Genomic DNA, 15,024 nt, shown 5'->3' with positions numbered 1-15,024 from the left:
TTGATGTTTTCTGAAATTTTGGAGGCGACAAGATTAGTATCTATTGAAATTTCAGAGCATGACGTATACTTATGATCTTCAACATCCCTTTATCTTGAGACATGTATTCACTTGGAGGCATCAACCTCGACAGCCAACTGACCATGAAATGACCAGTAAATGCAGTTACCTACTCATGCTTCCGCATGCTCCGCAGAATCTTCAGATGGATCCCAACCAACACCAGAAAGACCCTCACTCAGGCCCTCATCACCAGCCGCCTTAACTAATCAAACGCCATCTACACCGGCATCACCACCCAGCTCCTCAGAAGACTCGAGACCATACAGAACTCCGCAGACAGACTCCTCCTGAACCTCCCCAAACAAACCTACATCTTCCCCCACCTGAGAGACTTCCAATGGCTCCCCATCCAGAAGAGATGCCAGTTCAAGATCCTCACACACGTCTACAAAGGTCCAACGACCAACCTACATCAACCATCGACTGAACTTCCACCTACCATCTAAATACCTGCCCTCCTCTTCACTCACCCTCGCACACACCCTTCGCATCAGACAGCTGCCGTGGTGGCCGCTCCGTTTACATTGCTGACAAGACTTGGAGCGACCTTCCCTTCCAGCTCCGTACAGCCCCCTCGCTGGCAGACTTCATAAATAGACTCTAGACCTAGCTCTTCGGAGACACATCGCCCAGATACCCTTTGGGTTGACAGTTCTGCCATTTACAAATGCTGACTGATTGAGATCTGTCAGATTCTTCTCATAGCATCACATCTTATACTTACAGGGCAGGATTATTTTATTAGAATCGTCCCCGGTTTTACCCAACTTCTCTACACTTTATTTTGGAGAACAAAGATGTAAGGGGTAGGCTGGTGTGGCCCCTACTGGCTAGTGCACCCATATTCAGCACTCAAAGATGTAATCCCCACTCAGTAAATCCTTCATATTCCCGAACACCAAATTTGTATTAAAAATATGTAGCTGGATTTTCTTAACTTTACTACTGCCGTAATTCCATATAGTTAAAACACACATGAAATGTTTCTGTGTATTGTTTAAAGCCAACAAAGATCTAGCACAATCATCAGAACAACACACAACAGTTCATGTACTTACATGCTCCATACCCGCTTGCAGTAGGGATGCTGGGCAGTGCTCCCCCAAGAATACCATGCTGGAGTTCAGAAAGTAAATGAGCAATAAAGATGCCTTTAAATTAAGCTTTTATCTTCCGACATTTGCTGTGCCTTCAAAGACCGAGGTCAAATATCAGGCATATTCCTTTAGCATGAGATTGGTGTTTACTTTTCTTTCTCTAACTCCAAAGTAAGAAGATTTTGTAAAGCGGACTGTCTGACAATCTTGCTTGGGTACAGGGAGCATGAAAGGAATGGCTGTAGGATGTTTTTTGTAACACACAACTAAATGTAAATGAACTGTACATATATTTTAAAACATATACCAGCAGTTTGCAAAGCACAAATGAAGCAGCGTTTTTTTGAAATTCTGAAGTTTGATGGAAACAAAGATTTTAATAGGATCAAAACAAATCAAGACACTTTACTTAGTGATGTACAAATGAAATATTTGCCAAACCTCGATTTCCACACATTATCGTTTGAACGTGATATAGTTTTGATAAGTAAAACTGCAAGTCGGGGAATTTCGTGGCCTTTATAATGAAAAATGTGCTGCTTGTAAATGGCATTCTGCTATACACTATATTTAGTCATTTATTTTCAACAGTATACTCCAAAATGCACCATTGGCTACATACCACACCCTCACCGCTCTCCTGCAGAATGGTCATGGTTCATTTGCTACACTTGTTCTTTGGGTGAGGCTTGTATTTTTCACAACCCTTATGATGTTCGTGATGTACCATTGATGGCAGCACCGGCAGTCTGAAAATGGTTCCAGCACCATTGACATGCTCCCAAATGGAATCAATGTTTCCCTTACAGGTTCCCACTCCCCCCTAACCACGGCAGTCCATGTCCCCCATTACGACACATATGTTCTTTGTCCACCTTTCATGATCCCCGACTGCATGTACCAGCTCCCGTTGCTCCAACTCTCCCATTCAACTACCAAAGGCCCCTGGCAATATTTTACACCTATGCCATGTCCAACACTCCGGAATAACAAGTCCCAAATGTTCGCCATCTTGCAATGTATGACAATTTCCAGGGGAAGGGGTTTGTTGGGCAAACTTTTGATGCCATTATTGGTTGTTGTTTGTTTTAATTTCTTTATTTCCTTTGTCTTTTCAAAATGCCAAATAAACAACACGTACTGTACAACAGAGGCTCATCACAGAGTAAGCCCTAGTCTCATAAAATTAAAGAAAATATAAACGGATATAATTGTGCTGGGGGTAATGTATAGAATGAAATAATGTGATGATATTAAGGGAGTCACACTAGTTTATTTATTATTGTATCACTGCAGAAATGCAATATTTATTTCTTAAATACAAACCAGTTCTCATCAGTTCATGAACTGCTTTAATTGAAACATTCAAATAAAAAATGTGTATTTACAAGCCCCACATGAAAACGGACGACCGGGAAAAAAAATAATCAAGTAGCCATAGGTCATTTTTTTTAATGCCTTAAGAAAAATAATTAAACTTGAACGTAATTTCTAAGCTTGGTCCATATTCAAACTATAATTAAATTGCCTCTACGAGTTGCAAAAAAAAGATACAACTACTTCATTCAGAAAGATTCGGAGGCTGATAATTCCACAGTTTTTCTATGCTTTAAGAGATAAATATTCTTAAAATGTTGTCAAGCTTCCGTTTCTTCTTAGGGAGAAGTGCTCCACAGATGGCAGTTCACTTTGTGTTTGATTTTCTTCATCGTGATTAAAGCGTTCATAGACATTGGAGGACACGCTGCCGTTTGCTACATGGTCATCCTTCCGGAAGGACACGGGCAAGTTTGAGAGTGTAAAATTAACATCTTTGAAGGCATGCAATAAGAAGATCCCTACGATGATTGTGAGGAAGCCGCTGAAGGTGCCAATGAGGTCATCAACCGACATGTGTTGCCATTCTTTGAAGAGAATGGCCGAACACGTTAAAACAGACGTGGTGAAGAACACGTAGTAGATTGGAGTCACTAGGGATGTGTTGAAAATGTCCAGAGCTCGATTCAAATAGTTAATCTGTGTACTGACGCAGACGATAAGGCTAAGCAGGAGGACCCAGGACAAAGGATGGCTAAGAACTGGCTTTCCTGCAATGAGTTCCTTTATTGCAATCCCCAAGCCTTTAACGCAGGAAACTGACAGCGCTCCAATGACTGAGCAGATTGTTATGTACACCAGAATGTTGGTCTGTCCATGGCGGGGTCCAACAACAAAAATCAACATCAGTGACACAATGACAACACCTGTTGCAAACACCACAAAACCTGAAATAGAAAACAAAAATGTCATGTTAGTTGTCCTGCACATTTCACAATACAACAAAAAGTTGCATGCATGACTCAAAGCTTTACATTTCAATACCCCTACATACTTGGCACAAAAGCCAGAATTATCAAGCGGATGCAGATCAACGCAAAGTACCAGCTCCCTGCTGCTGAAACCACAGATTTTCCACAAAACGAAAACGTGCAACAGAGCCTTCTCAGGTATCGCCCTGAAAATTTCGAATACTTTGGCTATGGAAATCCATCTCATCTCATCTACCGCCCCCTTAAAAAAAGAAGTGAAATCACTTCTGTTGAACAAATGGTTGGTCTTGATCTTACCCGTGTCAATTTTATTTTGCTGATCATGACTACTATCCTGGTGATATCCTACAGAGGTCATGTTCCTCAAATTGTTATTCTTCTCTGATTGTACTCCTTTTGTATTTGTTATTGTGTTCGTGTCTTGTACTTGTTGCTTAATTCTCCCACCTGTCCAGCGCTCGGCTACCCTCACAGATCATGTTCGCGCTATATAAAACTTTATAAATATATTACTAAAGACAAGCATTTTCAATGCCAAAACGTTTGCCTTATAACTGAAAGTGCAACTTCAGTCACTGGTGAGTTTAGGCACTTGATAAGTCATCATACATACACTAAGTTGTTCATTGTTACACTCCGATCTGTTCATTCATCCAGAGACACAATCTTGCATTCATCCACTTACACACTCACGATAAAACACAATCAGACTCAAAAGGCAGATAAACATATGAAAGATAAATTAACAGAGTAAAAGTGCAAAAAAGAAAATAAGAGATGGCTTCAATATGGTAGTCATATGCTTTCAATAAATAATAACATTATGTATGTTTTGCAATGGTATTGTAGATAATGTATCATTGTTTTCAAACTCCAACGTGCCTACCAAGTTTATAAGTAATGGGCTAGCCGCCTTGGAGTAGTAAACAAAGATGTACTATGCAAATATCCTTCCCAGATAGTCGCTCATAAAACACTGCAACAGGAGGCCACCTTGAAATGGCCCTGTACATAGAGTACCAATGTTGACCCAATCACAGATGGCTAACTTTATGCTTTTAAAAAAAGGCAGCCACCTTGGGGGAGTAAAGTAATGATACACTATGGACAAAACCATTCCAAGATGGCTGCCTGATTTAGAAGCAATGGCTATGCGCAGTACACTGCAGTTAAAATGAGCACTGCCTAAAAAGCTGCAGGATGTCTAAGGAACATGAAAAAAAGGGAGAAGGAAAGAAAGGGAACTATAAAAAGAAAAAACACGTAAAACGATTGAACTGGCCTACTAACCCTGGCACTGAAGCACACTCATTTTCAGGTAGATGTGCATAATGGATCAGGCAAAATGCCATCTCTCATAGGAAAACGCAGCGAATGGCTGCGGTGGGCTACCTACTGCCTCGGGATGTATGCGGTCATGGGCAGAAGGAGGATGTGTACGACACTCAAACAGTATGTATATGCATGCATTGTTTATGAATTGTGTAGATGAAAAAGGCTTACCTGACAACTAAACCGGTCAGGCAATGGTAAGAGAGACTATTAAAGATTATCACAGAGAAAATCAGCTTCACCAGGGTTAGTCAGATGGGGTAACCAACAGAAAAACATTGACTACTTTCCTAATCTGTGAGATTCAATGCAACAACATCGCCGTCTTCAGGCTTAACAAAGCGTAATAGGAATTCACCCTTGAAGACCTACCAAAACCATTTCCCTAATAAAGTGGGCACTGATTTAAACAGGTGCATGGGGAGCCCGCTGGGAGGAGCGTATGTTAGAATTCTGGACTTTGTAGTCGCTGTGGATTAGTGAAGGTGCTGCAGAACACAACTGCATCTCAGGCTGCACATTACTAGCTTGCAATGTGCCAGCCATGTAGAGCCATGTGGACTTTGGGAGACAGCTGAATGGCACCTGGGGAGACAAAGGATGGGGACGTGACAAAATCACATATATCAAACAGCAAAGTAGAAAGAGCAAGAACATTCCAGAAGAGCCAGAATATTCCGCGTCAGAAATGGCGGAGAAGATTTAAGCACCTGTCACTGAATCTCACTTTGCCCGACAACAGCAGTTGGTGTGTTTTTGCGCCAGTTGTGTAGTTATGTTGCTTGCACGTTTTTTGCTTTGCTCCCCTTCAGTTCCCTTGGGTGGTTAGGACAGCTTAGGTTAACCCTTCCAAACACAGATTCTTAGCAGCTTGCTGCCATTCAATACTTTTTGCTCCAACTTTAAACACAGTTTAAGGGTCATGGCGCTCAATGTCACTACTGCTTGTGTTCGGTTCCCGACAGTGTCCGGATGGTCTGGGGACTATTCGTGGCCTATTTCCCCCTGTATAGCCAACACGAGAAACCTTGTCTGCCACTCACCTGCGAGATGCCATGTAATGAAATGCCAATCTACATATTTTACTCAATTCCTATTTAATGTATATCAGAATAGAAAAACATACACTTTGCGGTGCCGGCGTGAGTGCATAGAAACAATAGGCAAGATTACCCTAATTGTGACCAGCTCTTCAAGATTCAGCCTGTCTATGACCAATTTAGTAGATCGTTTCTCGGAGATCCAGGCTCCTGGGAAAGATATATTTGTCTAGGAGTCTCTGGTCTTGTTCAAGGGGCATTTGGTTTTCAGACAATACATTCCCAGCAAGAGATCATGTTACGATATTAGGCTTTATATGCTGGGTGAAAGGGCCACTGGATATGGCGTATACTTACAGGGTGTACACTATTAGGGATTCTTCAGTTCACACCCCCTCCCCCGGCCATAATTGTCCTTCCACTTCTGGAGACAGTGAGAAATTGTGTGGGAACTTGCCAGATCACTTTTTAACAAGGGTCACCATTTATACGTGGTCAAGGTCTACACAGCTGTGCAATTATTGAAATAATTGCTCAGAGTGGGCACTGTGGCACAATCCGCTCAAACTATAAAGGTTACCCTAAAGAGGTTGTGTGTAAAAAACACTTGAAATAAGACAGAATAGTGCTTAGCATAGTAATGAACTCCTTGCTGTGAAATTTTCAGACAGACGAGATGTCCACATGCTGACAACTAAATCATGATGAAAGTATTGCACCTGTGACTGGTTGGAGTCTGGTTGCAGAAGGGTGCAAACCAGTGTGCATTCTAGACTACAACAAACACATTGGAGGTGTAGATAGAGTAGATCAAAGTTCGGAGCCTTACAATGCTGTTTGAAAGTCCTATATCTGGTACCAAAAGTTGGCTGTTCATTTATTTAATTTTACATCCTTCTATGCTAACATTGTTTTCAAAGATCGTCCTCTAGATTCCAAGATTACCTTTGTACTCTTTCAACAGTCTGTAATAGTCAGTCTTGCTGCAGTTGAGCAGGCAAGTGCTCCTAGAGTTGGAGTGGTGGTGGATGTGGGTAGTTTAACCCGTTGCATGCTTGTGACGGAACTGTTCCGTCACAAGCCACGGGTGAGCTGTGCTTGTGACGGAACAGTTCCGTCACGGCCCGCTCGCCGCGTCTGCGCTGACGAAATAATGGGCGGACGAGTTCGTGACACACTGTAAGTATACGCCATTTCCAGTCATATGTACTGCCCCTTAGTGTCCTTAAAATCCTGGCCTCTGTGTGTCCATATGTTTTAAATTATACCATACACAACTCAAGTGTTGGGAGCAACCATAACAGTAAAAAAGAACAGATTAAAGTCTCTATTGCTATTTCTAATCCGTTTAAATGACTGGTTGGCAGTAGTTTGATTTGCTGAATTACACCTGGTGTATATGCAGTAATAGTTTGTATTTTATATTTTACCAATTAGTTGGTTCTTACTATTTGAAAAAAAGTGTGCTCTTTTTAGTTGGATGTTTACCTCTCATTTTCTTCTTCCATCTTTCTGCCTCTCTCTCACTTGCTCTGTGAGAAAGTCTGATGAAAAAAAGGTTCTTGATAATTTAATAGATGTTGTAACAGAGCACATTAACCCTCATTTTATGAAATTTAGAAGGAAAACTAAATATAATTTGGATTACATGTACCAAACACTGCAGTAGACACCCAAACCAAGCTATCTTTTCAACTTGTGTTGCAATGCATTCCGTTCACTTTTTGCAGGTGTTGTATGATATAATATACTGCCACGGGGAAGGGCTACTATTTTCTCACCCGCCTGCTGCTTGAGAGATTATATTTCAAATTTCAGCTGAAATAATGGCGAACAAGCAGTTTTATTTTTCCCCATTATGGACTTTACTAAACCACATTACAGTGATCGACTTAACACCAGAGACCCACGACAAGGATATTGCAAATCACCTCGGAGTTCCATAACTAAGCTCTTCTATGACTTGCAATATTCTTGTAATGTAAGGCGGGGTGCACTTTATCCCATATATTGCAAGCACTGAAGCGTTCCGTAACCATATAGAGGAAAGAGACCAAAGGCAGAGTTCATTTATAAGATAATGGGACTTCAAGGTGACTTGTAATCCTTATTGTGTATGGAAGCAGCTACTTTGTTCCTCAAAATTAATGTTCCCACCATTACTCTTCCCACAAACTGCTAAAACCCTTTGTATGTTGCTCTTTCAGATGAAAGAGATAGGATGTTAGCAGTTATGAAGAATAAAAGTAAAATCTGTGGTACAAAATTAAAAACACCAAAAGCAGTTAGATATTGGATGAACAAAGATATTAGTCTCAGTCAGCCTTTAAAAGAAATGCTAGTAAAACCGACCAGAGCAAATAAAAGCCACGTCTAGATTTTGTGATATGCCTTTCCCTAGGCTGTTGGCTCTGGCACAAGTCATTGTGATGTCATAAATCAACTGTAATTAAATTATTATAGTTGACCGGCTCTGTCATTTGTTTATAATAGATAATTGAGTGTGTGTCATGTCATCTCAAAGAAATTAAGACTGGTTCTTAAATAGAGATTGCGGAATCCCATGTATTATAATTACCTAAAGGGCGCAAAAAATAAACACGTTGCCATGAATATCTCATTTCTGATGATCACTGTTTATCTAGAAAAACAGAGCAGAAGAAGGAAAAGCCAGCTTTTGGGTTCACTGTTTAAACGGCAACTGTAATTATGCCCCATGACTTGCCTTTCACCATGATTGTAGGCTCTGCGCTTGCAATATGACCAAGAACCCAACTGTAATAACTTATTTCAGTTGAGCAGCTACTTGATTTATTAAAGACTTTTAGATGCTAGAAATAGCCTGAAATGAAGAAATTAAAGATGGCGTTTCATACAGGAATTGAAGTCTCCCATGAATTATACTGCTCTCCCACGTACCACTGCTTTGAACTTTATCTTCCGATGTGAAGGTAAAATGAATAACAGAAGCACTACCAGTTGCTCACTTAGACATCAAATTCCACTTAACATCTGGAACCGTCAATAATTCAGTTTGGTTTCACATTCACTGCACCACACTGCACACAAATAAAACGCGCCGCTGTAGTTCAGGCGTCACAGCACACCCACAGCACTCAGCACCTTGGGTGGGACCTGATGATAAAGCATGCCACCAACTAGGTTGGTGGGTGAGGGTTTTCTTAAGAAACCTACTGGTTTCCCACAAACATAACCCTGAGGCTTCAAACAACGAGTCAGTTCCTCTTGACTACATTGATGCATACAGGGGAAATGAACTAGCTCTTTTTAACGTTTTTCCTCTCTCTCTTATTCACCTAAATCTTTTAAAACGTCTACAGTAAGTTTTGAAAACTGTTTGTTACATTCTGCCCAATGTGTTAGTTATCCACTCAATCAGCTGATATCACCGACATGCAGGGGAAGAAGTCTAGAATTTCACACTGACTTATTACTGCATCTGATCGAACACAGGGTAGTGGTTTATTGCACCTAAAGCAGTGCAGAAAAAGAGCAGAAAATTCTACTGGCAGGTGGTCAACTGCAACTTCCACCCCTGTTGATTGCCGGACAGCAATAGCACATTTTTTTCCAAATTTCAATTCTACCTTCTGAAAATTCTGGTATATTTTGGGTCAGACTTCAGAATTTTTGGGTAGGATATTGAAAATACATCCAGAAGTCGAGCATTTCAAATTGATTACGGGAAAAATACACCGACATTAAAACACCTTTCACTGCACTGTATATAGTTACAGCAATTAAAACATAATACCAAAAGATGGTAGTAAAATAACTGCCAAACAACCATCCTCTAGTAGTTAGGTTGGATCCTATCGGCAGGAAGAATTTTTTTTTTTATTCAAACATCTGTATCACGCTATGACCTAATGTCACGCCTCTCTATTGTCTGTAAGATTAACACATTCGCTTCTCGTCTTACCTGGGTCAACAAGTTTGCGGGCCATCTCATTCAAAGTTTCCAGTTCTTCTTCTTGTGGAGCATGGATTACCATCACAGTTGATCCCAATATACTTAGCAAGCATCCAATCTTGCCATGAAGGTTTAGCTTTTCACTCAAGAAGTAGGATGACAGAATTGCACTGCAAGAAGAAAAGTTGTTCTTTAGATGGCCAACCCTCAATATTGCAAGCCAAACCTAGTACACAGGTCAATGGCTCAGTGGTCAAGTCAGTCAAGAATTACATCAAGTGCTCTACCGACAGCAGAGAAGCATTCAGAGAAATTGTTCTACATCATAGAAACTAGGCTGCTTTCAGAATGAAAGATTGATGACACACTGTAGATCTCCCACATTTTTTATTGCACACTGAAAACAAACCACAGCAATAATCATCGCTCATACCGATTTCAAATGTTTGAGGAGCTAGTGCAATAATATTGTTTTTCAAACTGATTATTTCGAAAATTAAAAAATATATATTCTCAGGCAATGGGAATAGAATAGGTTTGTGTGGACTCCTGCATTCATTCACTTCAAACAAATTAAAGGGTGTGGTTTGTGCTTTAGGACATTTTAAATTGGGTACAAATCCTGATAAGTAATGATTATGAATTGGTAAAATATAGGTTGTGCTTTGTTTCAGCAGGAGGAAAGCAATCCAAAAGGTAAGAATTTCTGTCTCCAAAAACTTGCAAGATTGCACATCGTATTTTAGTAAGAGACAGACAGGGATGTTCCTCTTTAATTATAAAATCGTATTATGATTTTCCATATAAAACACAAAACACTTCACGCGGAAAAGTTTAAAATATTTTCTGAGAAAATGTCATGTCCAAGTCTCCCCTTGAAAACTAGTGGTTGACATAAGCCAAGATAATTATGTCTGGGAGCCAAAATAATTATGCCTGGGAACCTAGGGGTAGTAGTACTATTAATTATGCTCCAGAATGGCATAGTATGTAAAATGAACTGTTAATGCCATTTTTAAATTTACTATTTAACTAAAGTGCCTTCAGACCTGGCTGCTTTTGCTATGGCGAGTACGGTACGAGTTAAAATTGTTAAACTGCTGACCCTCGGAAATACAAATGTTACGGAATAGAGGGCATGTTGCAAGAAGAGAGCTCAGCTGTCAATTTGCACCGCCATGTGATTTTTTACGATTTTCAAATAGCTCTGTATTGAATAATACCCAGTTTTCACAGACCAATCAAGACTCTTACACTAGTAAGCAAGACTGCAACAATGGTATTAACTACAGTGATGTCATATTAAGCTTCTGTGCATGGTTAAAGAAATTATTTACTTACCGGTACCTGTAACTCCAGTTCTATGGCAGGACCGGAGGCTTCAGATTATGCCTTCTTTCTATCGCTTTATTTTCCACAGCAGCAAGAAAAACAAACAAACTACTTTTCCCATGAACATTTGGGAAAAAAACAAAGTCAAACATGAGTCCTTTCACAGTGTCCATGCACCGGCAGCTCCCATCATGCCCTGCTGCCGCTTCCTCTTCCTTCGCTGCTCAGCAGCAAGTTAAGTCGTTTTTTTCTTCTCTCCTGAGTTTGTGGCATCTGTGGATTGAGCGTTTTGTCCCTGGGTCAGGCGCTGGTTGTTTTTTCCCGGTCACAGATTCCCTTACGATCGCGGGACGCTTTTGCGCTCCTCACACGATTCTGGTGCCCAGTAGTGCGCGGTGCGGTTATCTCGCCGCTAAAGGGCATTGTCTCGGCTGATTGCAGGCGCGCTCTCAGACATTTTTTTGGAGCGTTTTTTAGCGCGTTTTCAACAGCGTGTAACCTGTGCCCTGCCATCCGGTTCTGCCACCCTCAGGGGTTGCAATTTAGGTTTTCCCTCAGTTTAAATAGACGCCCTGTGTGGGTTGTATTGTGAGTTGACACCCTGCAGGGTCGTAATTGCGAAAGTGTTTGGCGCGGGGACGCTTCACCGGGTGGCTTGCCCCCATAATTGTGTGTCTTGGGCCACCCATACCCCTGGGACCTCCCCAGACCATATAGTGCCCCTTAGGGTCAAATTCATTCCCTGTGCCATATCTCTCTGCCCTTTGGAGCTTAACTTAACTCACTATGCAGAGGGAGCCAGGCCAGTATACAGAGGAGGACCCTCTGAATTACGTCCCTTTGGATGATGACTTTTACCAGGCGGTTGACGACTCAATCTATAGGGCGGTTGTCCAAGCAATGGTACCCCCTTGAGCAACGCCTTTCGGCGCGGTTGGATGAGGCGTACGCTAAGCTCGCGGCCCTTATTCGGGCGCCTCCCCTGGCCTCAAGCCCTGACCAGTCACCGCCTCCCCCTCCCTCTAAGAGACCTTGTACGGAGGGGGTTGACCCTACGGCTTTTGCGAAGGTGAAGAGAGCTTTTCTGGCTATGGAGGGGTCCCAACCCCCTCCGGTCCTCCCCGGGGAGGTGCCGCCACCTACTCCTCGTACTATGTCTCCGGAGCCACAGCAGGACGATGATTCTCCGGACTCTGAGGAGGGGGCATGTTCCTCCAGGTCTTGGCTCCCGTCTCAACCTTCCTCCTCCGCGGGTCCTTCGGACATGTTGGACCCGGACGATATCGTCCACCCCAGGTCGTCAGAATGGGTCCCATGCGATAAAGTGGCCCAGTATGAATCGCCCCAGGAGGCCGGTGGATAAAGATGCCCGTAGCCGCCTTCGGGCGGAGTGCCCTCGGCCTTCCTTAGAGGGCAAGGTAGCTATGACTCCGGATATTGATCCAAAGATGGCTACCTTCCTGGCCAAATTTGTCAAGGATCCCCGGAAGGGGATAGACAGGTCCAGGCGTACGTGCCAGGACAAGCTACTCGATGCTGTAGGCCCCATGACTACAATTCTGGACATGGCGGAGGAAGCCAAGGTGTCGGGGGACATGATTCCCCTGGAGGTTCTGACAAACTAGGCGCAACGCGCCATCATTTTTCTGGGCAATGCTAACTGTGCCCTCTCTACAGAGAGGAGGAGGCCTCTCTTAATTAAAGTGGACCCCAAGTTAGGAGACCTCGCCTCGTCTGAGGCAGGCGCTGTGGCCCAGGGTGGGCTGTTTGGAGACCCATTTATCAAGGAGCTCGGTAAATTTGTGGCAACTTTTACCTCCTTGGACCGGGCTCAGTCCAACATAAAGAAGGTCTTCGCCCCTCGTGTTTTTGACAGGGCCGGACGAGGCAGGGGCCACTTGTTTGGTCGGGGACCAGCTCAGACAGAGGACAAGGCTCCGGACGCGGGCAGTTTCAAGACAATGCCCGTTTCAACAACTTCTACCCCACCAGAGGGCAGAAGTTCCGAGGACGTGGTGGTCAGAGAGGCCAACAACAGGGCGGTGGACGAGGTGAGTGTGCTACCCTCTGCAATCTTGCGGGTAGGGGTCGCCTAGCGCAGTTCTTCCCTTACCAGCGATGCCTGGGTGCTGCAGACGGTTCAGGGCTTCCAGTTGGAGTTCCATGGCCGTCCGTGTCAGCTTCAGCGTCCTCGCCCCATTACTTTTTCGCAGCGTGATGCTGCTTTGGTGAGCGAAGAGGTCGCTGCCCTCCTCCAAAAAGGGGCGATTTGTTGCACTTGCGATAACCACACCGGTTTTCTAAGCAACCTCTTCTTGGTCGACAAGGTCGACTGGGGTCGTCGCCCGGTGATCAATTTAAAGGATTTCAACGAATGGCTGGTGTACCGCCATTTCAAGATGGAGGGGATTCACCTCTTGCGGGATGTGTTGCACCCGTCCGATTGGATGGTCAGGCTCGATTTAAAAGACGCTTACTTAGCGGTCCCGATTTTCCCTCCACACCGTCGTTTCCTCCAGTTCAGGTGGGACGGTCAGGTTTACGAGTTCACCATGCTACCTTTCGGGCTATCCTCAACGCCGTGGTGCTTCACAAAGGTGTTGCGTCCGGCGGTGGAGGACTTACAGGCTCGAGGTGTCAGGATGATCGTGTATTTGGACGACATGCTGTTCATGGACCAGTGCCCGAGACGCCTGCGGTCTCAATTGCAGTCCGCGGTCGACCTTCAAGGTTTGAGTTTTTTTTAATCAACGAGAAGAAGTCCCTTCTGGTTCCCGTCCAGTGTGCAACCTTTCTCGGTTTCAACATAGATTCGGTGTCTTCAACCTTGAGTCTACCCGCCAGGAAGATGGCGAAGATCAGGCACAAATTGCACCAGACTCTGGCGAAGCCATTGATATCTTTACGTCACCTGGCGCGGTTGGTGGGCCTGTTGTCGTCTTCGATTCAGGCCATCTTTCCCGGGCCCCTCCACTATCGGGCCATGCAACGCTTGAAGGCGTATCATCTCCGGAAAGGGCTAACGTACTCTCTCAGCTAAACCCGTTGTCGGACGACGTGAGGGACGAAATGAGATGGTGACTCACCCACATGGAGGCTTGGAATGGCTGTGCGATTTTTGGCTCCGCTCCGGACATCGTGATAGAGTCGGACGCCAGTCGTTCAGGCTGGGGAGCCAGGTGCGGAGATTTCTCCACAGGTGGCGCCTGGTCCACTTTTGAGCAATCTTTACAGATCGACTGTTTGGAGTTACTGGCGGGCTCCTTTGCGGTTCAGTGTTGGACCAAGGGCAGGGTGCAGTCCTGCGTCCTTCTCAGGATGGACAACGTGTCTGCGGTCCGTTATAAACGTGTCTGCGGTCCGTTATATCAACCATCTGGGGGGCACCAGATCCAAAATGCTGGCGGACCTCGCAAGAGACTTTGGCACTTCTGCCTGGACCATCAAGTGTCGGTCACGGCAGAGTATTTGCCGGGGCGATAGAACGAGGTAGCCGATTGGCACTCCCGGAACATCCTAGATGCCAGCGTGTGGAAGCTGGATCCTCTTCTGTTCGCCAGGCTGTCGGACCAGTGGGGTCCCTTCTCAGTGGACCTTTTTGCGTCCCGCCTGGACCATCAACTCCCGAGGTATTTCAGCTGGCGCCCGATCCAGCGGCGGAGGCGACAGATGAGTTCCTCCAGGACTGGTCGACGAGCAGGTGTATGCGTTTCCCCCATTCTCGATGATAACGCTAGTGTCGGCATTGCTACGTCGCCAGTCGGCGCAGGTGGTGATGATCACTCCATGGTGGAGGTCAGAAGTTTGGTTTCCAGTTCTTCTGGAACTATCCTGGGATTCTCCAATCCTACTCCCCCACTTTCCTCACGTTCTCCTCAATCCAGACGGCGCTCCCCACCGGTTGGTCCAAGAGGGCT

General features: G+C 44.3%; 1 protein-coding gene across 1 annotated transcript in view; it reads right to left on the bottom strand.

The window, feature by feature from the left end:
- Nucleotides 1-1,517: 1,517 nt before the first annotated feature.
- Nucleotides 1,518-15,024, bottom strand: part of NIPA2 (NIPA magnesium transporter 2) — a 146,181-nt gene continuing 132,674 nt past the window's right edge. The window contains exons 5-6 of the mRNA XM_086934190.1: nt 9,785-9,945; nt 1,518-3,424 (exon numbers count right to left, since the gene is read on the bottom strand). Coding sequence (XP_086790316.1) covers nt 2,787-3,424; nt 9,785-9,945 — 799 coding nt within the window. The 3' untranslated portion in view covers nt 1,518-2,786. The remainder of the gene's footprint in view (nt 3,425-9,784; nt 9,946-15,024) is intronic.

Source organism: Lissotriton vulgaris, chromosome 8 (genome assembly GCF_964263255.1).
Source record: "Lissotriton vulgaris chromosome 8, aLisVul1.2, whole genome shotgun sequence".
NCBI lineage: Eukaryota > Metazoa > Chordata > Amphibia > Caudata > Salamandridae > Lissotriton > Lissotriton vulgaris.
The sequence above is the reverse complement of the archived record's forward strand: the minus strand, read 5'-3'. Positions and strand labels throughout refer to the sequence as shown.